The sequence below is a fragment of the Crocodylus siamensis genome, chromosome 3 (genome assembly GCF_052110815.1).
Source record: "Crocodylus siamensis isolate JL-2025a chromosome 3, ASM5211081v1, whole genome shotgun sequence".
NCBI classification, from domain to species: domain Eukaryota; kingdom Metazoa; phylum Chordata; order Crocodylia; family Crocodylidae; genus Crocodylus; species Crocodylus siamensis.
Window position 1 is genome coordinate 217,278,369 of NC_143397.1, and position 26,802 is coordinate 217,305,170.

The 26,802-nt window shown below is 41.4% G+C and overlaps 1 protein-coding gene across 2 annotated transcripts in view; it reads left to right on the forward strand.

Annotated features, from left to right (window-relative positions):
* CIBAR1 (CBY1 interacting BAR domain containing 1) overlaps nt 1-23,540 on the forward strand; it is a 45,283-nt gene extending 21,743 nt beyond the window's left edge. Inside the window, exons 5-10 of one of the 2 annotated variants that reach the window (XM_090040329.1) lie at nt 1,991-2,040; nt 6,356-6,473; nt 10,162-10,266; nt 12,101-12,214; nt 13,637-13,756; nt 21,618-23,539. In XM_090040329.1, coding sequence (XP_089896455.1) covers nt 1,991-2,040; nt 6,356-6,473; nt 10,162-10,266; nt 12,101-12,214; nt 13,637-13,756; nt 21,618-21,728 — 618 coding nt within the window. In that variant the 3' untranslated portion in view covers nt 21,729-23,539. Of the gene's footprint in view, nt 1-1,990; nt 2,041-6,355; nt 6,474-10,161; nt 10,267-12,100; nt 12,215-13,636; nt 13,757-21,617 lie in introns of both variants that reach the window. The other variant, XM_090040330.1, reaches the window with a different exon arrangement.
* Nucleotides 23,541-26,802: the final 3,262 nt, after the last annotated feature.

Here is a 26,802-nt window from a genome sequence, read left to right on the forward strand (position 1 = left end):
GAGCCCCCAAGGTCTGGAACAGCCTGCCATTGGAGGTGGTTCAAGCACCTACACTGAACACCTCCAAGAGTAAATTGGATGCTTATCTTGCTGGGATCCTATGACCCCAGCTGACTTCCTGCCCTTTGGGCGGGGGGCTGGACTCAATGATCTTCTGAGCCCTAATGTCTATGAAATTTATGAAAGTGCAGAAAAGCCAATAGGGATGGAGGCCACAACACAAGGTCCTCCCCAACTCAAGGCAGCAACCTTCTTACTGAGCCATTCCCTCCTCCACCCTAGCTTGCTATTTTCTAGCTAGCCCCACCTGTCTTCCCCTCCTGGCTGCCCAGTGGTCCAGCTTCAAAAAGATTAGTACATACCCTGAGCATTGCCTAGACCAGCAATTCCCAATCTGTGGTACGCATACCACCAGTGGTACACGGATAACCTGTCAGTGGTATGCATTAACAGATTTATTATAATTACTCTATATGACAGAAATTTGCTGGTGGTACTTAAGGTTGTATTGTTTTAAATCGGTGGTGTGCAATCTGTCAGAGTTTGGGAACTGCTGACCTAGCCTATGGTTTGGTGGTTAGAGCACTCTGAACCTGAAGGCCTAGAACATGTTGGGGACAGGACATTGCATGAGCTTTAGTTAAAGTGCCCCCACTGCTATTTTGAAGCCCGGGGATGCTGAATACACAAGATGTGGAGGCTGCTGTAGTGCACTAATTAGCACGCTCCAGCAGACTGATTAATGGAGTCTGCTCTGGTGCACTGTAATTACAGTGCGTCGGAGCAGTGTCCATGCACATCTACAGGCACCCTAGATTTCCTGTTTCTTGGCAGGTTCCCTAACCATTAGGCTGCTTAACTGAAAGATAAGAAGGCTTCTCTCTACTTCCCTCCCCTCTTATTTTCTAATCATTTTCTTTTTTTGACTAATGTTCCAGGATTTACCTAGCATTGTGTACATCTGGGCAGTAGTGTTACTAGGGCAGAGTGAGTGGGACACTGACTTAGCGAAGTCACTAGCAGCATTCTGCAGCTCTCCCCTCTTGCTGTCTGAGAAAGGCAAGAGGGAGGCAGTGTCTAAGGGGATGGATCAGTGCCCCAGGTGCCCTGCCCTGTCCAACAATAGTGGTGCTGTCCCTTTCCTGCCTTTCTGGTACTCAGAGCAACTGTGCCCAGAACACCAGAACTGCTAGTTACACCTCTGCATCTGGGTAACGCTCTTACACCTCAGAGCCTAGATATCCAGGGCTCAGACTTCTGAACATGTTCAGAAGGGATGTGCAGGGTTAGTATAGGAAGTACACATGGAATCCAAACGCCAAGCACCAAAAATTGCTCTTATGTAAGTGTCACTTAGGCACATACAAGTGAATAGGATTTGGCCCTTTGTATCTGACATGATTTGTTAGTCACCATATTCAATTTTTCTGTCATTGTTGGTAAGTTATAACAAGTCATATGTTATCTGGGGTTTAAGGAAAGATTATTATATCCTTTTGTGAGTTATAAGTGTGGGAATGACTTTTGCTTTTATATTTCTGTGTATGTTTGTTTTAGCATTTGTTTCTGTTAATCTTTCATAAATCTTCCCTGTAATAGTATGGACACAAACCTTCCCCAGGATTGCAACTGGTAGTGCTTGATGGGGCTGCTAGAATGTGTGAAAAAGAACTGCTTTTCCCTCTAAAAAGCTGCTAACCATCTACAGCAGAACGTTCCCTATTCTGAGCAAACCCCTTCCCTCTCCTCCCCCCACAATCTATTGAACGAACATTACTAAAGTTGCAAAATTAGGAAATGCCAGAATATGGATGGATTGTGCAACTCCAGTTTAGTCCCTTTTTGCATATGCATTATGGTTAATTGTGATCACACAAATTCTTTCCATGCCTTCTCTGGAATCACTGTGTAATGATCAATCTGTTTTCTGAAGGACAGTGGTTTTCAACCTTTTTTTCATTTGTGGCTCCCTAAACAACTTTGAATGTAGATGCAGACCCCTTTGGAAATTCTGAATGGAGGTGCAGGCCCCTTTGAATTGTAAGTGTGGGTATTCATATACTTTTGATCATAGTCATCTTTTGTGGATCCCTTAGACGTTGTGGGCCACAGACCCCTACGGGTTTACAAACAAGCAGAGCCCTACAGCAGTGGTGCTCAACATAATTTGTTGGAGGAGTTGGAAGGCTTGTAGTGAAAGTGATAGGGGGTCACATGGGTTAAAGTAGCTGAATATCCTGGAAAATAGGATTCTGTCTAACTCTGCCACAGAAACTCCTATGTAAATAAAGTTTTTTTACAGGGGTTAATAATTATGTTCCTTATTTTCTGGTTGCCTAATTTGAGACCAGTATGTAATCTGCAAAAATGCTGAGCTGGGACAGCTAGAACTGGGATTATTGGGGGGTACAATTTAAACATATAGGGCATGTCCAGGTGAGCACAGCTGTGCAGCACGTGGTACCGCAAGCACGTGGTGCCGCAAACATGTCTGCAGCACCACATACCACACAGTCAGGTGTTCTATGCACTGCAAGGGCATGCTGCCCATGCATGTGCTGCTCTTTTTTTCTGTGAGGTTTGTTTTGTTTGTTTGTTTGTTTGATTAGGTTTTTTTGAGCCCTGGGTATCCAGGGGTCAGAAAACCCATGGGGAAAAAAAACCAGAGTAGCACATGCATGAGCAGCATGCACCACTAAAAAGCAGAGCCAGGCTGCCTGGAGCTGTGCTGCGGCTGCCAGCCAAGCACCGCCCAGCAGGATCGCCACTGCAGCCCTGGGAGGCCCCCAGGACAAGCTGCTGGGGCCAGCACAGTGCTGGCTCTAGCCCCTGCTACTGTCCCTGGGGTAACTTGCCATGCACCAAAGCATGAGTGGCACGGGCATTCCCCAGGGACAAGTAACTGCGGTGCAAGGTGCGCTGCTGCTGTTTGTCCCCAGGGAACTAAACATCCATGCTTGTCTGGACATGGCCATAAAGTACTGAAAAATCAGGTCTGTCTTGTCTTGAATTAGAAACCCAGAATCCCAGAATTAGAAACCCAAAATTAAGCCCTTAATCCTTCTGTTTCCCTCTGTTCACTGTCTATAAAATGAGAACAATTTGACATGTATATCCTCAGATGTAGTGATGTGAGCACCAGCCCATGAGGAAATGTTCTGGCTTTCAGGGCAAGATTTGACTAGTCTGCAGTAAATTAGGGCATATGGCCATGCATTGACTATTCATGAAGTAAGTGCAGTCCATTCTGTGTGCCAAGAGAGGCAGGAGTCTTGTGGAAAAATAATGCATGAACATGTAATTATTAATTGTATCTTAACATGTCCCAAGGCAGTGAAGAGCAATGCATAAGCAACCTTCATTTGGTATGTCCTAATTTTTGAATGCTTGGCATTGCAATATCTAATAATGTTCTTTGAGCATTTTTGTATCTTTTTTTCAAAAAGCAAGCAGGAAATCTAGAACCTCCATTGCTAGATCAGGTGCACAGGGCAGGACAGGGCCTGAACTGGGTATGTATGCCCAACCAGCGGTAGTGCAGAGCCTGATCCTGGCAGGAGGGGCCCAATCTGGCCATAGACTGCCCCCAGGCTACTCATCAGGCTTGCAGGGCCAAAACATTGAGCACTCCTGGTATAGAATCATAGTGAAGGGGGTCATAAGCAAGGTTGGAACCTTTAATTGCCGTATACAAATCTCTGCTGCTTAAATCTCACACACTATTCCAGGAAGGGAGTGTGGTCTAGAAGGCACAGACATCTGCCTATTCTCCCCTCTCCAGGTTTGATTCCTCATGCCCCACTCCTTCCAATTTGCCCTGGATCTGCACTGCTTTTGGTTTCTCATCCCTCTCCCTTTAACCTAAACTAGCTTCTTAGGGTGCATCCCAACAAGTACGCACATTCAGGGGTGCACGTTTTCTGCATGACAAAAAGAAGTGGCACATAATTGTGCCAGCACATGACAAATTGACCCAGGTGGGGTATGGAAGGCTGGGGCCAGCATCTGTAGTAGCCCCAGCACTCCTGCGTTGGGGACCTCCTGGGACAGCAGCTGCGCTGCGCTGGCTGCTTGGAGCCTGGCTGACACCCAGAACTGCTGCTGTGTGCACCACGTTTAGCAACCATTTTTTTTACACTGGGATTTTCCAGTGGCAAAATCACTGTGCTGCAAACTAGCAGAGCAATGTGTGGTTTACACTGCTGGAAATTGCATGTGCATGCTTGTTGGGATGCACCTTTAGAGGGCTGACAGACATGGGGAGGTGGGCAGTAGAACACTTGCTCCTAGTGTCCTTGACAAGCCACTTCTGGCTCTTCCTTAATGTCCTGGCTCCATATTACATTTGTCTTTTTCTCCTTCAGATATTTTTCCCCTGGCTGAACTGGTTGTCTGTCAACAGCTCTTACTTTTGTTTCTTCTGCATTTGAATCATTCAGCTTCTCCTCTAGTCTGCCTGGGACCCATATTAAAAGCACTGATGAGTCAAACCTTCTGTGCTTAAGTCCACCCCACAGTAGAGCGTACATTACAGGAAAAGTCCAGATACAAAAACTAAGCATGCTCCAGTAGTGTATGAGACAGTGCATATGCAGTCCTATTAAACAGTAGCATCTCTAGGGCAATAGAGCACATAGTTTTAGGGTGACATCACATGCATATAGCCTGCCTGATCAGTAGTAGGAGCTATGACAGGCTGGAGCAGTGCTTCCCAAACTTTTCTTCAGCATGATCCCATTTATGGCCCCACAGTGCCAGGGCCTGCCCCAGCAGCTCTTGAGCTCTGGTTGCCACCTGCAGGAAGCAGCAGCTGTTGAGGCCAGAGTGTAGAGTCCAGCTCCCTGCCTGTCTCTTCCCCTGTGGGCAGCACAACCAGAGCAGGTAATGCAGAGTAATACATACCACATTTAGTTCTTTGCTGTTTTAGCTGAAAGCGCGCATGCACGCACGCACACACACACAGCATAAAGCAAATACTTCATTCTGAATGGCTAAATCAGGCTTGAGTTGTACAATACCAAAAAAGATGTTATTATAATGGACGTTTGAGATTACCCTTACCAAAATACTTACTGTTGGAGGTAGTAATATTGCCCCAGCATGCAGAAACTTTTAACTCTGCTGTAGCATAATGTTTTTGGCAGGCTGCAGAAGGAAGGTACACTTTAACTGTAATTTTTCATGTTGTATCAGAAACTATATACATAGTATACCATGTTCTCTCACATGTAACATACCCCTTTTCCCCTAAAAAAGCCCCCCTAACATTGGGGTGTTTGTATTAAGCAGGGAATCTGATTTTTCACTTGGGATAGAAGCCCCTTACTTTTGTTATCTGCTGCATTGTGGAGCATGAGTCACACTATCACTCAGGCAGCTGAAGGAATCAGTTGACGTAATGGTTCATTGTTCTTCACTTCAGCAGTGCTAACAATCATCTTTCCTTTTTAATAATCATGGTGTTCCACTAATCAAGTGAATGTTTCTTGTGGCAGTTTTGCTGTCTGATAGCTACTCCTGGTCTCTCTCTGCCCCTCTTTCACAGCCTTGGAGACAGAGTCATTCCGGGGGGGTGGGGCGGGGGGTCCTGCATAGCATCAACGGCTCCGCATCCAGCTGCTCGCTATTCCCACTTGCTGACTTGCCATAGGCCCCGCACCCTGCTTGGGTCGCCTCTGCTGGGAGACCCTTCCAAATCATAGATCTACCCATGGAACCAGTCCTCAGCACTAGCTAGGTTTTCAGGTGTAGTTAAATAGAAAAGGGAGGGCAAATCAGTTAAAAACTAGGCTTTATCACTGCTCTGCGCATCCATAACTTTAAGAAAATCTTGCTTTTCATCATTCTGCCTTTCAGAAACAAGGTGTATATTATATTCTGGGGCATATTGTATGCAAGAAAGTATGGTATGAAAAACTTTTTATCTGGTATAATAACATTTTGATGGGGATGCTTTAAAAAGTAATTGTAATAGCTATATTATTAAGCTCTTGAAATTAATAAGGAAATTAAAATATCTTTTTTCCTTTACTATCTATTTCAGTCACAGGTGGGTATCAAATGCAAAAGAGGAAGCAGAGTAAACTTTTTATTTTAACTGCAAATGTGACCTGTTTCATTCTGCCATAACCACAAATAGCAGTATACAAAATCTGCCCACATCTGTTTAAAAGAACCTGCATGTTACTACCATAACATTAATAAAATTAACATTAAAATACCTGGTGCTTATTAAGTACTTCTGGTGACAACAGTATTTATGCAAACATAATTTATTGGAAATCAATTATTGCACTTCATTAAAACCTAGATTTGGAAAAATACTTAAGCATGTGCTAAATGCTTTACTGCACAGGAAAAATACTGTTTGCATGGGTACTGCTAAGTTAATGCTCCAGAGCTCTGCAGAACCAGGACCTAAAGGAGGACCTGAAGCTCATGTATATTATTTGTTTATAATTCCATCAAAAAATGTAAGTATAATTGATTCATCTTTTTAAAAAGATCTATTTTTAGAAGTGTATCCAGAATGTGTCAGGAATCTTAAGAAAATATTATACTTTTTATCTTGGGAATACATTGAACTATTCTATTTAAAAGCAAGGGGGGGGGGGGCGGTTTGTAAATTGCATAACGTTTCTGGAATTTGCCCCCAAATTTCTTTGAAAAGAAGCAGTAACATTAGAAGGATGCAGTTGACTTTAAACAAGCACTTGAGCGAATGTGTTTTTAACTTCATATGGTTATCAATAATGACTAAGATTTCTATAACTAAAAATCTGAAATTTGTTTTTCTCAACTTAATACATTTATCTATTTTGTGAATATTGTTTTACTCTTCCAGTTGATCCTGTTTGAAAAGTTAAGATATTGTGGCTTGAGAAGCCACCAAAGTTGACCAGCAGACTTTATGTACAGTATTGAACCAACTCCTAAGTTCATTTTGGTAAATGCATTAGGTTGCAATTTGACAGTGTCTCTTAAATATAATGTAATATTCAGGGATGAAGTCTTGCATGTGGAACAAAAAATGCAGACCCTGACATGCATGCAGAATCCTATGGGATTTTGTGAAGATGTCAGCTTTTGTACCTATAGATTGTACCTGTTCTGTAACTCCTGTTGGTCCATAGTAGCTTGAACTCAAGTTGCATTTAAAACTGCTTTCTGTACAGACTCAAAAATTGATATTAAAAAAAAAAAAAAAAAATCAAACAACTGAACATAAACTAGTAGTGTGCATACTCTTGTAAGACATTTTTGCTTCAGTGAATATTTTTTGCCAAACAATGAATTGCAGCTGTTCAAATTTATTTATAAATTGGACCCAAGTTCAGCAAAATTTTGGCTAGGAAAAAACACCATCCTGTAAACTACAGCTTCATAGTTAGAGCATCTCTTAAATTGTGGGAGATTGCCTAGATTGTGGGAGAACTAGGGTCAGATTTTCTTGCTGTCTGTAGTTCAGAGCAGGGAGTGGAATCAGCATTTTAGATTGCCCCATCTCTTTGTCTTCTTTTGAAGCTGTGTCACTTTGTATAAAATATAGCTCCTGCTTCATTTAACATTTAAGTAAGTCATTGCTCCCTCGTAGGGAGTCTATAATCAGATAGATTACTTCTCATCTCTGGCCCCATGAACACTTATGGTAAGTTTAATTAATGACCCTGCTCCGTTCTAATAGGCATTGATCTCACAATCAGCTTCTTTTCTTCTGCTAATTGCACCTGCTGCCCCTGGAAATTTCTCTCTCCTCCCACTGCTGTTCTTTACTATACTGTTCTTTGTGATCAGACCCAAAGAACAATGTCTTGCATTTGTAGTAGTAGGCAGCCATCAATCCTCTGGATCATGCCATACATGTAGAGATTTAATTAGATGCTTGATCAATCCATTAGTGGCTGATAAGTCCAATTCAGGTGCAACACATCTGATTACAAGTTTCACAGAGCCATATAGTAAAAGCATTGTTATCTGGAACTTTATTAACCAGCATGCTCCATTAACTGGCATGTTGATTGATGCAGCAATACCGAAACCACAAGTCCCACTTCCGGTTTTGCCGAGTCCCACTTCGGCTGACTTTGCACTATGGCCTGCGGCAAAGCAGTCTGCACACGGCCCCCCTTTCTGTCCTCGGCACACTGGTGCTAGGGAAGGGCAGTGGTACACCGATGCAGCGAAAGGGGCAGCAGCCCGAACAGGCAAAGACGCCTGTTTGCATCCTTCAGGTAACTGGCATATTTGGTTATCCAGCACCCCCATTCCCCATGGGTGCTGTATAACAGAGCTTTTGCTGTATATTTTCTCAGTTGGAGTCCAAATTTATAGCATGCTGCTTTCTTCTCTCCCACTGCTTCCATCCTCTGGATCAAAGCTGCTTCACATTGAGCTGCACCCAGTGCCAGATGTTCCCTCCAGATTGGACTGGATTCTGCATGCTCCCCTACAGCTTTTTAAGTTGGTGTTGAACAACTGCATATAATTTTTGCACATATCATAATACTGTTAGAGGGCAACTCTGCTTTCTAGAGCCATCTTGAATCTCACTATACAAAATATTTTTGGCAATGTGGTCTTCTATTCTCCTGACAGCCAATCCATCACAACCTTTTCTTCTTGATAGTCTATGTTTCCTTAGCTGATAGTTGTTTGTTATTCCATGCACTTTTTTATTATATCCCAACATTTTTAGCTGCTTTTCTGATCGTTAGTATGAAAACAAAGAATCAAACGCCTTTGACATCAACAGTGGGGTAAAATAGGTGCATCTTGGCCCCCACATTTTAACATCTACTTTTCATTCCTGCTTCTTCATGAATTCAAGGACAGCAATGACGGCATTTATTTTCAAACCAAACTAGATGAAGGCTTGTTCAACATTGCAAGGTTTAGAGCAAAAACCAAGGTGAAAGAACTCATTTTGAGATTTCCTGTTTACAAATAATGCAGCCTTGGTTGCCCACAGTGAATCTTCCTGCAAAATCTCTTGGGCAGATTTTCAGAATCATGCAATAGCTTCAGGATGGCAGTTAGTCTCAAAACTTGTGATTATGTACCAAGGGATGAGAAAAAGCAGTACCTGACATCACTCTGGAGGATAAATCTCTTCGTGTCATTGACAGTTTTTGCTACGTGGGTTCTATGATCAGCAGGAATCTTGACTTTCACTCAACTAACCAAATTGGAAAGCAGCTTAACTCTATCCCAACTACACAGTTGGGCCAATAAAGGATATCACCCTAAGAAATTCTTGCCTCATGTTATTTCTGGATGGTCATGGCTACAACATCACTTACATTTGGTATTTCAATGCTAAGTGGAACAGTTTAAAAACAGGAAAGACTGAGAAAAATCCAATGATTATGACTCCCTTTTTGGGAGATAGGACACCTTGGTTCAAATTCCTGCCCCAGTCAAAGTAGCAAAGTTTGAACCTCTGATATCTAGTACTAGAGCTACAGCAGCTGCTCTTCATTGTTTTTGTGAATCGGTTCCTCTTTAAAAAAATTAGATGACTAAAAATGCAGCTATTCATTTTTAGTTGTATTCTTTCAGTTCACTGAAAATGCTGAATAAACTTCAGTTTTGGGTCAATCTAATATAATAATTTATTTTCTAAGAAAAATGAAAAAACTTTGATACACACACACTGAATATAGTAACACCCCTAAAGATTATTGGATTTAATAGTAAACATTGTTCAACAGAACAAGTATCCAAGGTCAAGGCTTTAAGACTGTGATATACACAAAATGATTATTATACTGCAGCATAGTGCCTTACATTGAAGATAACCACTGTTCATAAGAAATACTAATATCACAGGATATTCTCAGTTAAACTTCTTTTGGAAAGATCATTACCATAAAACATTTGACAAGTCACTGGCTCAGTACTTGACTGTTAGAGGTGCACATGTTGGGTGTGGTGTTTTTTTTTTGTTTTTGTTTTTGTTTTATATATAATTAGTAATGCATACTGTTGGGATATTGTCAGGGTAGAAAGCAGTTTTATTTGTATCTTGATCTTGCAGGAAGTCTACAATTATAGTGCTTACATGAAAAGGACAACCTAATTGAGGGTTTCCAAAATTAAGCAACCTAAAACCTTGTAAATATCAATTAGAGTAACTTAACCTTTGTTTGGTTATTTTGTAAGGCTGAAAGTGAATTACAGAGAGCTTCAATGGATGCAACCCGAACAAGTCGGCAGTTAGAGGAAACCATTGACAATTTTGAGAAGCAGAAAATAAAGGACATAAAGGTATATGTTTATGTAAATTTGTAAATATTATTCACATTTCAGTTTTAGGATGTTATTTTTCAGGCTGCATGCTGAAATAATTCTTGTTGCTTGTTTGACAAATTAGATACTACCAACTGTTCTTTTGGCTAGTTATGTATAAACTGGTGCAAATACTGTGATAGTCACAAATGTTACAGTGCTCAACTATTACAGAAGTTGCACGCACACAAAAATCAGCTAATTATTTGTGCCGCTTCATTTAGATAACTTCTTGTTAGTAAGACAGTTAAAAACTATCTCCTCTTTGCACTTTTAAACAGCTGCTACATTCCATCCCATAGACAGCTGAACTTGTGGGTAAAATGACATGACCACTCTGTATCAACATGCCTGAATAACAGCAGTAGTTATAAGGAGGCAGGATATAGTTACCCAAATTGGAATGCAGGTCAGGTAATAGGATTAAGTCCCCTCCTGTTACAAGACATATTATTGGATCTTTAGACTGCGAGTGGTCAAAGTTTTGTCTTCTTTGAGTAATAAAGCACGAGTAAAGGAAGCTCATAATTTATAAGTAACTGAATGTTGAGTCTATGACCTCAAATTTTACTGCTGTTTCTAAAGTAGTGTACTTTATTACTATTATTATTAAATGTAATGCCTAGGCCAAAGAAGAAAGAATGATAAAGGAGACCAGTGATGACAAGTAGAGCAGTTTGGATGAGAATCATTCCATGAAGGCGGGAGATTATTATTCAAGAGTGGGGAGGGTTTTTACAGTGTATATTAACACTGTTCAGACCATGGAATGCAATACAAATTCTTCCTACAGAAGCTTGAAGAACATTCAGGCTTAAATCTTTCAAATATTTAAATGAGAACTATGTTCATGTATGGGCATTATGTTTCTACTGGGCAAATTGCTGCTTCTCCTGCAGAAATTGCCAGAGTACCGGTGTTCATTCACTTCCTTTTGGAGGAAACTTGTGCCATACAAGCAGAAAGATCTTTTGCATTGACACCCCTGCGTCTCCTCTCACAAGAATGCATATCTATAATGCTGGACTCCTCTGATCAGAAGAAGTTGAGCTGCTGCAGGCCTCCCAAGCCTTCACAAGATCGGGGTTCTGGGGAACATGTTGGGGAACACTGCCCTGCTACTCCCTCCCCTACCAGAACCTGGGAGGAGAAAAGCAGCAGCTGTTGCAGGGTGATGCCTGTTTGGGGAAGGTATGGGAAATCTTTCCCCACTGCTCCACAACCTGCCAGGGACAGAAAAGAGTGGAGCAGCTGCTATTCTCCATGCCTTCCCCAGACTGGGATCACCGTGCTTGGGAAAGCCACAGGTGGCAAGGAAGAAGGGGGTAGCTGCAGGTTGAAATGCCTGTACTCCTCTCTCTCCCTTTCCAGATTTGTAGTGCTGGACATCTCCCATAACTTTCTAGCCTCAGAAATGAAAGCATGTTCATATCCTATATAAAAACTAGCCCATGCTTGATATCATAATGTTGTCAAGGGCAAGAGTATATTGTGCAATTTTATTTATTAGCTTCTCATTTTTCTTCATTGCCTGCCAGTATCATTAGTAGAGTGTTGGCTAAGAATTGAATGTGGAGCAGCATAGATAGCAGCTTGATAAATTTTATTTATACTTATTAACCCCCTAACAAACTTTAGTCCAAATATACAGAACTCTAATATAGGAAAAATACATTAAGCTATTTTGATGTTTCTGACATTGCAGATGTAATTCTCTTAAAATTTTTATGCATTTGAAGCAAAAACTTTCTTTCGTGTAAGAAATTGGTATAGCTCTATGCAAATAAATCCTTTGCTTTAAATTTGTTTTTAGGATATATTTTCTGAATTTGTAACTATCGAAATGTTATTCCATGGAAAAGCTTTAGAAATTTATACTGCTGCCTACCAAAGTATACAAAACATTGATGAAAATGAAGATTTAGAGGTAAGGCCATTAAGACTTTCTTTTAAATAATTTATGTATAGAACCCAGTTGTATACCACTGATCTACCAATGGTGGCTAAATTGGAAAATGCAAAGGATATCATGCAAATCCTCGTGACACTCTTAACTTTCTACTTCAGCATCTTTTCTTGGACCTTAGCTAAAGTAAAGAATGCTCTGCTATCAAATAGTAGATATTTAAAGATTGTCACCAAATTACACCTTAATCTTCTCTTTGAGACTTCTTCAGTCTCTCTCTCACTCTTGCAGTGGTTTTCAAAGGGTGTGCCAGGGCATGTGCCACAAAAATTATACTTTTATTACTTTTGTATCTGGCCTATGGAGCAAGTCATCCAGCCTGTAGGGCTCCCCACAGGTCCAGAATTTTGGTGGCCTGCTCACAAACAGGGAAGAATTGATGGGTAATGTAGTAGTGGATGGCAACTTGGACAACAGTAGGGAAAGGGAGGATGGAGAGCAGCTGAATATGGACTCTGGACATCAGAAAAGCCGACTTTGACTCACTCAGGAAACTCATGGGCAGGATCCCCTGGGAAACCAGTCTGAGGGGAAGAGGAGTCCAGGAGAGCTGGCTGTACTTGAAAGAAGCCTGCCGAGGATGTAGGAACAAGCCATCCCGATGTGCAGGAAGACTAGCAAGGATGGCAGAAGACCAGCTTGGCTTAGCAGGGTCCTAAATCACAAAAAAGAAGAAGTGGGAACCTAGACAAATAAATAGGAGTATAGTAGAAGGAGCAAATAAATAGGAGTATAGTAAAAGGAGCAACAGTCTCAAGTTGCAGCAAGGGAAGTTTAGGTTAGATATTAGGAAAATGTTTCTCACTAGAAGGGTAGTAAAACACTGGAACAGGTTTTCTAGAGGTAATGGTATCTCCATCCTTGGAAGGTTAAGACCTGGCTAAACAGCATTGGCTGGGATGATTTAGTTGGAGATTGTCCTGCTTTGAGCAGGGGATTGGGCTAGATGACCTTCTGAGGTGCCTTCCAGACTTAATTTTATATGATTCTATGATTCACACATATACACCTTTTTGGGTGCAAGAGTGAAGCTTGCCTCCAATATTAATCCAGAAAAAGTATGTCCCAGGTATCAAAAGTTTTGGAGACAGTGCTCTAAGACATTTTCCAATTTCTTAACAATTCTTGTGAATCTTCTGCCAGATAGATAACCTACCTATTATTTCTTGATCTTTTCAGGGGCTGCATTTGCCTTTTTAGCCACAACATCTTGCTAGGACCTCATGTTCAGCTGATTGTCTATCATGTGCCCCATGTCACAACAGAGAAATTAGTAACAGTTTTTTCCCTCCATTATCTTATTTGTATTAAACAGTGTTACTCTTTTGGACTCAGTCTGTCCTCTGTCATGGCACTAAATTCACTGATTTTTCATCTAAACAGGTTTTTCGGAGTTCACTCCATCCACCAGACTATCAGTCTCGTTTAGATATAGTCCGTGCAAATTCAAAGTCTCCCCTTCAGAGAAACAGCTCACTAAAATTTTCATCTGGAATGGTACAGGTAAGATAGAAAGCATCTCTCAGTTTGGCACTGTCAGTTGAGGGCGCTTTACCTTCAAACAGTTGATCCCAGGAGATTAGAACGACACTGTTTGCCTCGTGCTTTCTGTGATGAAAGCTAAGGAATGCCAGTCCTACAAGCAGAAGGTTCAGAGAAGGAATGATATAAGTAAGCACATGCATATGGAGGGGAGAGAGTGTTCCTAGCAGGGTCTGGTATAGACATGTTCAGTGATTATCTTTGTTCCCTGTCTCGTGCCTAGAAACAGTGATTGTCCCATTTAAATTTACTAAAATTTGCATGCAATATTAAATGTACATTGCCTTTAACTATTATTAAAAGAGGAAACAACATGCATGAAACAGTTCTGCCAACACATGGTTAATGAACAGAAAAATGGTCAGTATAGAATCCCAATCACCTTGTATACAATAAAGGGCAGTTCGTTTCCTACAAGAGGTGGAAAAGACTTCTACACTTAATCTTAAATATTTCATTTTAGAACTAGCTGAATCAGAATGACTTTAGGATGTGCAAGTGGACTCCTTACCAAGAAAAAATAAAATACAGAATTGGGGAAAACAGAATTGTCTGTATTCTTGAGTATAATAAGAATGCATTTCACTCAGTGATAAACGCATCTAAACAGGCAGAATATCTAGCTTGACTGAACCAGGTCTAAAAATTCACTGTAACATGGCAAAAAAAGGAATTAAGATGTCTTATAAACAAACTCCCCCCCCCAACACTCTAATATAGAATACAGTGTTAGAATTCTTAATTCTTTCAAAAGCTGTAATACTAAAATATTTTAAGACTTATGAAGGTTAAGCAAAATTAAAAACTTTGGATTTCATGATGTATATTATGGGATAGTGTAATTTTGGAAGGTTGCCTTGCTGCTTTCCACACTTCGGATGCATGTATTCATTATTTGATTTGCCTGAAGGAAGTCACTCATTTTTTTTCATCATTCTTTATGCAGCACCCACACCGTCATCCCTGCCCCCTGAAACAAAGAGCACCATAACTGTCACCTCATTCAGAGGAAGCTATGGTATACACCTTAATCAGTGGTTCGCAATTACTGTAGATTTGAAGCACCCCTCACTAAACCCAAAACACCCCTCCATAACTTTTGTGAATTGAGTGGCACCCCATTTTAAAAGCTAATATACTTATTACAGTGCTTACCTTCTTGCAGAGGAGCAAGGCGGGGGGGGGGGAGGATTGGTCAAATAAGGATGATCCTGAGCCTGCACTCATTCGCTGATCTCCTTGCATATCTCAGGACACCCCAGAGTGCTAAGGCACCTTGGTTGAGAATTATTGCCGTGGGTAAGAGAACATTAGCATTCCACTGATGTGCTTGAGGTGATAGTTCCTAAATCATCAGGGCTTTCAAGGCAAGCATGACATTTGCAGTTGAATGTATGGGGTTTTCAGCCCTATTTAGGGTAGCAACTTCTAACTTGGGAATTGCACTAAGTAAAACAAGAAGTAACTATGACCTTCCTCAATCACATTCCTACAAATTTATACTAGTTACTTAGAGCATGATTCATATTTTCACAAGATAATCCTTAGCACAGTCCTCTTGATCAGATGCATGAAAAAGGACTTGATGCTCCTTGCCCCATATATATCCTTGCCTTGCATTCAGAGTTGAGCAAGGGAAGTAGCAGATGTGTGGGCACTCCACAGGCATTACCATATTAAGTAGCACTGTCAGCATATCTCAAAAGTATGTTTTGATAACTTTCAAAGAACTTAAGTTGCAGGTGAAGATTCCCTCCCCCACAACTTCCTTTTGTGTAAAAGGTCTTAATTCCACCTACAAGACAACTGCCCACATGAGAGCTTCTTGCACATTTTGGAAATGTAATGACCATCTAATTTTTTACAAATTCAGCACTATCCATTTTCACTTGCATTTTTTTCACTTGTGATCCTTAGCAAGCTCTTGTCACGCTCTTCACTTACTAGAACTAGAGCTTTCCTGATTATATTCTGCTGATTCAAAATATTTTTCAAAAGTTAATCGATTACTTTTAAATCAAGTGTCAGTTTATAGTGTTTATATCAATCCATTTAGCATATTAAGTCAGAAACTGGTCCACCTGAGCTGCACTGAGCAACAGGCCAAATTGAAGAAGCTAAAAGTAGCTTTAGGCCACTTTTGCATCCCCTTATGGAACACGATTTCACCTCAGAAACTGCTCTTACCATACCTTCTTGCATATAATGTAATTTCAAGCAGCTGGTTTTTGGAAGAAAAACTGTATCTTGTATGTAAGATAGTAAGTCTGTGACCACTGTTTTCTCTAGTGATTCAGTGCTGCTGTGCCTAATACCATTCAAGTCACCTACAAACACCCTGTTGTGCTCATCTAGTAGGCAGCAAACCTAATGCTTTTACTTTCTTGTCCTGTACTTCTGTACAATAAGGTTTTTTTCACCACTCTCTAAACATGCTCTGTGTTTTGAAACAGGAGAGCTAGGTAGGTGGCTGTTTCAGCAGGCAGATTAGCCTATGGAGAACTAAGCCTGCAGTGCTCCAGAAACCAGCACTTACCAGTAAATGCTGGCACAGATGTTTCTTTGTCCTTCACTGAAGAGCTTTAGTCGTATTACCTTAGTCTGGCTTCCTAGCAATACATACCAAAACTAGGCTGCCCCATGCATTCATAAGTTTAACTATGCCGTGGTTAGTATATTTACTCTGATCCTAGAAGATCCACTTCCACTTCCTCTGCTTCCACAATTTAAATTCTGCACTCCTGCCTATTGCTTATTAAAAGCTGCCAACTGTTACTTAGACTTGTAAATAAAAGGAAACATCCCACTTAAACTTATGAATGGGCAGATTTATTAAAGAGCTTGAGTGCAGGGGTAAAGAGAAACAGTCACCACTTTTTAGTTAGGGTTTAACTAGCTCTGCAACTCACTTGTAATACAAAAGTGTGTCGTTATGTCAGGATTATTTGGGCCTGTAGGCCACAAGCAGTTCTGGGGATTGCTGTGAGCCAGTCAGCATCCCCCGCAACAGCCCAAAGCCCACATGCTCTATTGACCCTCTCCGCCACTGTCAACAGTGCACAGCCCCAGCCCTGACCCTGACCCACCCTGCACCTGGTCCAGACTCACCCCAGTGGGAGTGAACCAGACAGAACTTGTACGTACAGCCTGACCCCAGCCCATCTGCCCATGTTGAGCAGCCCACCCTGCAGCTTCTCTGCTGGTATCATCACTGCCTCTGGGCCTCCCAGCAGTGGTGTAGAGGAGCCTGGGCATGGGCTTTGGGCGGCCGCAACCATGAAGGGGAAGCTTTCCTCCATGCCTAGCAGCATCTTCTGCTGCTGCTTAGCATGGGCAGGCAGCACGGAGCAGGCACAGGGCAGGCCAGTGTTAGGGTATACATGCAGGTCCCTGCCAATATTACAGGGCTGGGGCCAGTGGCAGTGGAAGCCAGGAGCTACCACCATCTGGGCTGTCTAGGAAAGCCAGCCAGTTGCAGAGCTGCCCCAATCCCGCTGTGTGTTCAGGGGAGGGCAGAACGCGCCACAGGCTGATGGCACCTGGGCCAGGCCAGACCAAGAGGGCCAGATAGTCCTTCCACAAGTCATATTTTGCCCACTATATATCCTGTGAAGGTGGAGAATACCATTTTCATGAACTACTGGTGGACCTTTTTTTGATTTATGAAACTAACTTAGTGGTTTTATCTTAATTGTTAACTGTATGAAGCTTTCATAACTTGTAAACTATTTATTTTTCTTCATAAAATATTAATCTTAAACTGTGTATATAGTACAGCATAAACATAATAGGTATGTATTATTCATCTAGTTAGTGCACGAGCCAAAATCTGAAATAAATCCTTTTTTAAAAATAACTTCCCTTCTAGAGAAGCTACTATACCTCACCCTATTTAGCTTAGCAATTGAAACCCCCTCAAATCCCTGTCATCTTTGAGTATCCATCCAAGTCTCATTTCTTATGCAGGAACTATTGCAACTTCTTTGTTATCTCACACAAGTGAAAAAGCCACAGAAGGTGAAGAACAAATCTCTAAATAGAAAAAGAATTCAAAAGATTGCTCCTAAGTATTTAAACTCCAATAAGCTGGAAATTTTAACTTTGTCCAGTAATTAAACCTATATTTTCTGTTAATTTCCACTTTCAAAGATTTCTGACAAAGTTATAAGATTTTTTTCTCCATTTTAAGATGGTACATAAAGCCTGTAAGCAAAAGCTTTGATTTAGAAGTTTCAACAAGACAAGGAAAAGGTTTTGCTAGCTTTTATAGTTAGATGTTTACTTTTAATCATTCATTTTATTTGGCTACACTTGGCATACAGATGCACACAATAAAATTTGAGGTAATGTTTGCGTTTGTGTGCAAGATAAAGATTTCTAAATTATGTTTTTCATTTGGAAGTGTAATAGAGTGCAAGCCGATCAAGTTCTTTTATCTTCAACACAAAAGGGATTTTGTGCATACAGATTAATGCGAGGAAATAATACATAAGGAACTTAGTTGAATTAATTGTTTCCCAACCACACTGTAAGCCAGGGGTAGGCTGGAGGAACACTCAGGGAGTTTTGGTGAGCTGTTGCAGGCTTGGTCAGTACCCATTTCTCCCCTGCACCAGTTTACCAAAATTCCCCAAGTGGTAGACTACCAGACCCAGCCAGGCCAGCGGACGGAGCAGGTGCACAGGGAGCATTGTCCCGGAGCAGGGTGGGCTGGAATCACCGGGTGGTGACAGCATGGGGCTAGGGCAGAGCTACAATCTGGCTCCCACACTGTCACGGCCCTGCACTGCTGGCCCCGACATCAGCCACTCATCCTGCTCCTGGATACCACTCCCTGCCCACACACTGGTCTAGGTATGTCTCTATGGAGACCCCCACCCACTCTGTCTGGTGCCCCTGGTGGTGGGTGCAAGGCAGACAGGCTGAGGTATGCAGGCAGCAGGGCCAGGTCCAGCAGCAGCTGGAGGAGCCACTATTAATGGGGCTGCTGGGAAGCTGAGTCCAGAATGCCCATGCTGCAGCCAAGGACAGGGTTGGACTGGCCACATGCACCACAGCAGGCTTCTCCCTATGCCTGGGTCCATGCAAGGCCAAGGGATCTGCCACAGACCAGATAAAATCCTCCCGTGGGCCATATCTTGCCCACCCCTGCTGTAAACTAAAATTTTTATATTAACGGGAATCCATTTTAAAAACTTATATTCCTCAGGGTGTTTGGGTTTTTTAAATATATGACTTAGGAAGTTTTTCTTTTTTCAGTGCCTTCTAAGGTCTTCATGCTTCTATAAATATAGCAGACAGAACTTTAAAAACTATTCTAACAGTATGTTTCAGTATGAAATTTTATGATATTGTTAGCTTAATTCCCTTCAAACAAATACAACATAGCAGGAGCTTTGGTTAAACTGAATTGTTGCCACAAACAATGCAAAATAAAAAAAATTCTTTAGTTCTCACATTTCTTATAGGTATGCTGTCAAATTAAATTTGGATTGCTTTGCCAACTTGTGGAATAAATAAAGCTGTGTTGCAACAGGTATCAGTCAGTTTCTAATTTTATTTTTTAAAGATAAGCCACAAAAAAAAAAAAAAACACACTTAAGTTTGGGAGCAGTTTAGCAGGAACAAAACAACAGAGTGTCTTCATCATCATACAAGAAAGCAACAATAGATTTCAGAATAAATACCGTAAAGCTTGCCACACAGAATTAGCACTACTTGACTGCTTTAACCATGGGGAAATAATTAGACGTATTCCTCCTCCAAAGGTTAGTTATGCTTTGTACAGAGAGAACTAATCCCATACAGACAAGGCACCTAGTAAAATAAGCCATCTCAACTGAAATGTTAAGTGCTAGCATTAAGTGTATGTAGACCAAGCCTTAGTACTCCACATGGCATAAATGCTACATCACACCTATTTTGCGTCCCTTGTTCTTAATAGTTTTAAATAACAAACTTATTTGATTTCAAGATGGAATTTGATAAATATATTAAAAGGGGTTCTAATACATTGTTGGCTGCATCAGTAAGTGACTTGACGAGCCAGGTCCCTTCCAGTACCATGAAATTAGCGTGTTCCCATGAAGGAAACTAGTGTAGTGTAAGCAGCATTCTAGTCATTCCAGCTAGTTACAAAGAAAATGAAACCATTACATTCCAAAGTTAGACCAAGCTACAACGAGGCAGATGAACACTCAAAATTCTTGAGGAAAAACTGGAAAAAAAAAAAATGGCTTCAAAGACCATTAGAAAGTAAAACCTTCACATCACCTGAAAGTTTACTTGACATTGCTTATTCTGGAAGGCCTACCCCTGCTTTGATTGTTGGTCTACAGCAGGGGTGGGCAAAATGCAACCAGGGGGCCTGCCAGGCCATTCTGTCCAGCCCACGGGGCTCCTAAAAAAATTTTTAAAATTAATATTTATCTGCCCTGGGCTGCCTGTCATGCAGCCCTCGATGGCTTGCAGAAACTCAGTAAGTGGCCCTCTGCCCAAAATAATCTCCCGCCCCGGTCTACAGGCATGATCCCAGTTCTCATTAAATACCATCTTTACCCAATCCAAATTTATAAATGTTATAATTTTCCATGTATAGAATCTAATTATTGGAAAGTCATCTTAAATTTGTCGCCTCCCCTTCACTGCTGCAGTGGGACAGTTGGTAACAGAGGAGCAGGCAGCAGATGAGCCAAGTGACTTGCCCCTTCCCCCTCTGATGCCTGCCCTCCTCACAGTGTTGTGCCCTTGGTGACCTGCCCCTTGCCCCTCTGACGCCTGCCCTCCTCACAGTGCTGTGCCCTTGGTGCCTGCACCCCCAGCTGGAGTACATGCTGGTGGTTGCACCAGCAGCTGCTCTGAATTGGGGCTGCCACTGCCACCACTGCCTAGCTAAAGTGACCATGTGCTCCATGCCCCAATACAGAGGTGGGGACAGAGCTGAAACCTTGATACGGGGTGAACAGTAGTAGCATGGAAGGTGGACAGCAGGGACTGTAGGGTGCAGCTGTGACTCCAGGACCTGGGTTTACCGCCAGTCACAGTAGCCACTACCCCCACTTTCCCCTAATGCTTGTACTCAAATCTGAGATGAGGGGGGTCTTTTATTTCCTCCAGTCCAGGGGGATGGGAGAAGACATCTTATCTTGGATTAAAACTACTGCTTGGTAGTTCTCTGCAGTAGAATTTAGGTTGAGCTTTTAAAGAGGAAAAAATGGGTAACTACCTTTGATGTACATTATGGTTGGGGAACTGGAAGGCAAGGGGAGAAGAGATACCTCAAATGCATGGAACCTTAGGGTTGGATAGGAGCAGTAGGAGAGGAAGATGCAGAAAGAGCACTGCTGTGAATTTGAAAATCTGCAGTGGAAGCTCACCCAGTTATGTTCCCAAAGCTGTAAGTTGCTGGCTGCTCTTCCTCAGGAGATGCACTAATACAATCACCTTTTAGTATTGCTGCTTTAACGGAAAAGGGTTGCAGGCTTGAACACAACAAGCTCCTTTTCCCCACTTCCCAAATTTTCATAAGACCTTCAAAATGTTTTCTGCACAGCTTACCCAATGTGAAGGAAGTGAGATTAGATTTCTCATTCAAGTATGTTGGGCTGCTTTTTGGCAGTTCCTTCTTACTGGAAACCATTCAAAGTGATTGACAACATTTTTAAAATACCATTTTTGTTTACCTGCCACAAGCTTATAATATATATCAGGCATCTTTCTTTTGGCACTACATTTTTTGAAATCATGAATAAGTTGTTACACAGTAGGGAAAGGAAATAAAACAGTAAAAAAAATTTTTTTATTTATTTGATATCACATTTAGAAAATTTCTAACAGTCGAATAAGAAAAGAGGAGGAAGATGAAGAAGACGAAGATGATGATGATGATGATGAAGAGGAGGAGGAACTAGAAGCTACCAAGGAAGAGAGATAACTGATAATTGTTTTAAAGGTGCTTTTTAAATTACAAGAAAAGCTTTTCATTTAAGGCTTTTATATATTAGATGGTAATTCACTGACACTATCCATTAAAAGAATCCTAACAAAGGAGGAAGACAGCCGCAGTAACATTCAGTCCTTTGAATGATTGTCTATTTGTTATTTTGACAGTCAGTCAGTCTTGTGGAGGTATGAAACTCTTCAGAAAATGGAGGTCTTAGACATAAAAGAGAAATAGTTTAAATTCTCCAAAAAGCTTCCCTAAAAATTATGTATACAGATCTAGTATCAACTTCAAGGTATTCAACAAAAATGCTACTGATGTATTTAAATATTTTCCAGGCAGACAGGCAGTCCTGAATACAGGAGGCTTTATTCCTAGGCCCAGCCAGCCTGTATGTGTCATTGTATTTGCGTAGTGCCTTATTCCCATGATATCTGTCCTTTAGAGCCAAGGTCTTATTCAGCTAACTCAAACCATTGCCCCTGGTTGAACACAACTCCAAGAAACTACTTCCTTGACGTAACTGAACACATTCCCTTTCTCTGCCTGAGCCTGATACTAGAATGGAATGGTATTTACCCGTGTAAGAGTTTTCAGGGCATGCGTGCACCGTGATTGTTACTACTCTAAAATGATGCAAATGTCTTAACAAATCAAAAATCTTACCCATGCTGTCTGCCTTTTTGGTGAAAGTGCCTTCATAACAGCCATTTAAGTTGGGTCTTTACTTGAAATTCATTTTTTGTGCTTGCTTTTTATACTAGTTTATTCATTTCCTAGTTTTTATGACTACAAATACAGGACTTCAGTATGATTTCATATTTATCTTCTCAAACTGTCCTGAATAAATATATCAGTATTGTATGGAGTTAAGTTTTGTCTGCCAAAAAATTGTTTCAGTATTTAATTGAGCTTGAACTTTTGTATTATTAGTCTTAATTGACTATATTGAAACTACACCACATGTATCTACACAATGCAAAAAATAAAAGATTTTAAATGGAATTCCTATTTATCCATTAGAACTTAAACAACTTCCAAATTTCATTATTTACTTACCAACTCACCAAATTAAAATATATTAACTAGACACTAAATATTGTAAAATGTTACCATAATTTTCTTTTGGGTACAGAATAGAAGATTTATATTATGATGTTATTTCCTTTTTTTGGTAAAAGCAGCAATGCATGTTTGTTTTGAAGGGAGAGACAAAGCCTTACCAGAAAGTAACACAGGGAAAAAAAAGTGAACTTTAAAATACATTGCAATTCAGAAAAAATATATATTTGAATGGACCATATAAAGTAGTTTTAAAAATGTCAGCCTAAGACACCAGATAAACAGGAAAAATACAGGGATAGCTGACAAGGAGAGAGAGAATAAATCCATATAAAGGTTTCAGAATTAACAGGACCTAAAACAAAGAAAAGTCACATAATGTAGCTTCCAAATAGACAATACAGGCAGTCCTCAGACTTACGATGCAATTAGTTACTGAAAACCACATCTTAAGTTGAAACATCATAACTTGGAACCAATTTTCCCATACAAGCAAGGTTATAAATGAGGATTTGGTTTCTTTATGCGCTTGATACAGCTGTGTCCACCTGGTAAGTCTGGTGTGGTGGAAAGGGAGGAGGAAGGGAAGGGATGTGGGGGAGCAGATCAAGGCCCACATGGTGAGGGAAGGGCTGGGGGCAAGTTGCTCATCTGGCAGCTCCTGCTGCTTATCTAGGAGGGAATGGAGGGTGCCCCCAGATCTGCACGGGGCAGGTTCAGGTGGGGCTGGGGCTGCACATGGAAGGGGTACTATGCTTTCCCAGACCCACCCCCCCAGTGAGCACAGCCCCATCCTGTGCTTATCCCACCACAGCTGGGCAAGCAGCAGGACAGCATAGCCCCCACTCCCAGTACAGCCCCAGCCTCGCCCCGGTCCAGAGGCACATGCCCTCCTGGATGAATGGCAGGAGTTGCCAGATAAGCAACTTGCCCTAGCCCCACCCTCACTGCAGGGGGCCTTGATATGCCCCTTCCCCATCCCTTCTACCACACCAGACTTACCAGCTGGACGCAGTGTTGCAAAATCAAAACCCATGTTGGAAGGTCAAAACAGGGTGTCAATTTATAAATGTCTTAAGTGCCATTTATTGCAACTTGAGAAGTCGTAAGCTGAGGACTGCCTGTATACCAGTTGTCCCACTAATAAACATTTGCTAGAGATAGCGATGAAACCAGCAGTATGCTGAAAGGCAAAACAACAACAAAAAAACCTCTATATAGTTTTGTACCAGCTGGGGAAGCCAGAAATCTAAGATACAAACACAACGACATCCATTATATATAGGTGAAGCATGTTTTTTTCTATTTTAAACAGTCCAGGTCAACACTTAGTATCTTTAAAATGAACACCACTCTTCATAATCCCTGTAATAACCCGGACACAAAGTCTCTCTGAAAAATTAACCATTTATTTTTCTTTAAGGGGGTATATTAAAGAACATGTCAATGAATTCTGACTTTTAAACATGTAACGAGTATACTACTGTAGATACTCGCATAGAAAACTTTTTCATCCGGTCCAGACTGAAGAAAATCATCAAGTATTTACAATGCAACACATATAGAGCTTCTTAGTATTAGATTAAACACTTAACTCTGTTACAATTCTGGCTGGATACTGTCACTTAGATTTGGCAATCAGTTTCCATTCAGGTGACAATTCTTTGTAGAAGCAGTTTCATAATTTACTCTAAAGCATGCCAGGTTTCTCTAATGCATGTCTTTTAAACAGCAAGGAGATGAAGCATTTTACATTTCTTTTGAAGTACCATAAATTGGCATGGAGTCTTAGAAACCAGGATACTAGCGAAACTACTTTCAGTTAGATACCTAAACGAGGTAACACTTAAGTGTTTTCATAAGTGTGTTAAGTAGTAGTTGAAAACTTTATATTTAAGGTTCTCCTGTCTTAGGTTTCTCCAGATTAAAGTACAGCACAAGCATTTCTGTTCTATGAAGAGGACCTGCTTTCCTAGCTTTTGTATGAGTGGGGTGATAGCATGCTACATGAAAGGAACACATTTGCATTTACATTCTTTATCTTAGAAAGTAAGAGCTAATGCTTGATTTACTTCTTCCTCCATTGAAAAGTATGTGTGGAAGTTAAACATATTCAAAATACAAACTCAGCTGCATAAATTTCCTTACACATTATCACTTAAGAAAAAATGGGGATGTCAGCAATGAGTCTACAAGCTTCTGCTTTTGACTGTTGAAACCTTTTCCTATAGTAGTTTGGTGTTACATTGCTTTAAGAACTGTTTATATAAGTTTATGGTCTTATAAGTAGGTAACATTCAAAAAATTGTCCAGTATAAACAGTTTATTCCAATCCCAACATTCAAATTGAAACATATTTATTTCATCACTAAGTTTCATGCTGACCCATAGAGCAGCTTTCACTGCATCTTTCATGCTTCTGTGGTGCTTAGGTCTTCAGCTTGTGAAATGCTGCATAAGCCTTTTTCCCTCCCAACCAACAAGCTAGGTCATAAGTCTACCATAACCCTCATCTTTGTCAGCAGCCCTCTTTGCTATTGATGTTTCTGGTAATCATCTTCCCTACAATGCAACTACTTTAACATTTCTTCATTGATAAAATACTAACCTTCATTTCAGGACCATAGAAAGCCACCACAAATTCACTGTCCATGGAGCAGAGTAAAACAAAAACAAAAAACCTCAGATAAAAGCTCTTTCCTCTCTAGTACAGTGTTTCTGAAAAGTCAATGTGGAACCTACCTGGAATGCTACTTTAAGAGACTTCAGTACATGGCAAGAGCAGGGCCATGGAATCAGTCACAGAAACCTGATTTTAAAAACAGCAATCACCAAGTCCCACCACCAAAGGTACTGTTTGAAATTTAGTAAGATATTAGCCCCACTGTAATGCACAAATTTCTCATGAGGTTTTCAACAATATAAAACAGTAGATAAAAATATAGGATAGACTTTAAAGTGGAAATAGCTCTAGTCAGTTTCCGGTAACCAGTCCATCATGTCAGCTGTAGATATGGCCATAGAGAGAGCAAGCCCCTACCTTGGTACGCTGCAAGTGCAGAGGGTAGCAGGCATTTCCTTCACTGAACCTGCCCTGGGTTTCACGGATTTGACTTTGGGGCCTCACAGGATCCTCAAGAAATGGAGAGATGGCACAGCTGAACTGCAGAGCTACGCAAGTGAGGAAGTGGGGACCAAGTGCCTCAGCCAGTGCCCACTGCTCCCAGAGGAGCCAGGCATGCTCATTTCTGCTTTGTAGTATGCTGGTCCTTGCTTGTCAGGGAGCCTGCTGGCACTAGGTCACAGCTCATCCAATGTGCTGGGAGGTCAGTGACCCGATCCACAGCTGAGGGAATCAGCACTGGAGTGGTGAGGGGTGTTGCTTTGTCCCAAATTAAAGCAGCAGGGGCAGGAGTGGCAGTTACTGCTGCCTTAACTGTTGACCTTCCAGATAGACTTGTACCCTGAGACAGTATCTCTCAAACTGGGTAGGCACTCTCACACCCCACCATGGGTCCCACCCCCTCCACCCGCTGTGATGCAGCTCACCACAGCACATCCCCCTTGTCTGTCCCACCCTGTGCATTTCTCTACACATCTTCCACAACACCCGAGCTGCCTGCTGTGCCTCCAGCCCTCCCAATCTCTGCAAAGGTTGGCCCAAAACAGACCACAGGATGGAGAGGACCTGGGGCTTGTGCCCCTCCTCATCCTCTCCATTTATACCAGTGGGACCTTCCATCAGGCCAAGCTGCAGCATGGCATTCCCTACTACTACAGTGACTTCCTTGTCTAGCCTACATAGCCCCCCCTGGAAATGAGTTTCTTGGAACAGTTCCACCTGGCAGCAGCACTGTATCACCCTCAAAAAGGTCTTGCAGCACCCCACCTGAGAACCACAAGCATAAGCAAGATAATTAGACAATTGATTTTTGCTCTTTAAATATCCCTAAATCCCAATACTAGATTCAAGTATGGATAAGAAACATTAAGATGACCCAAC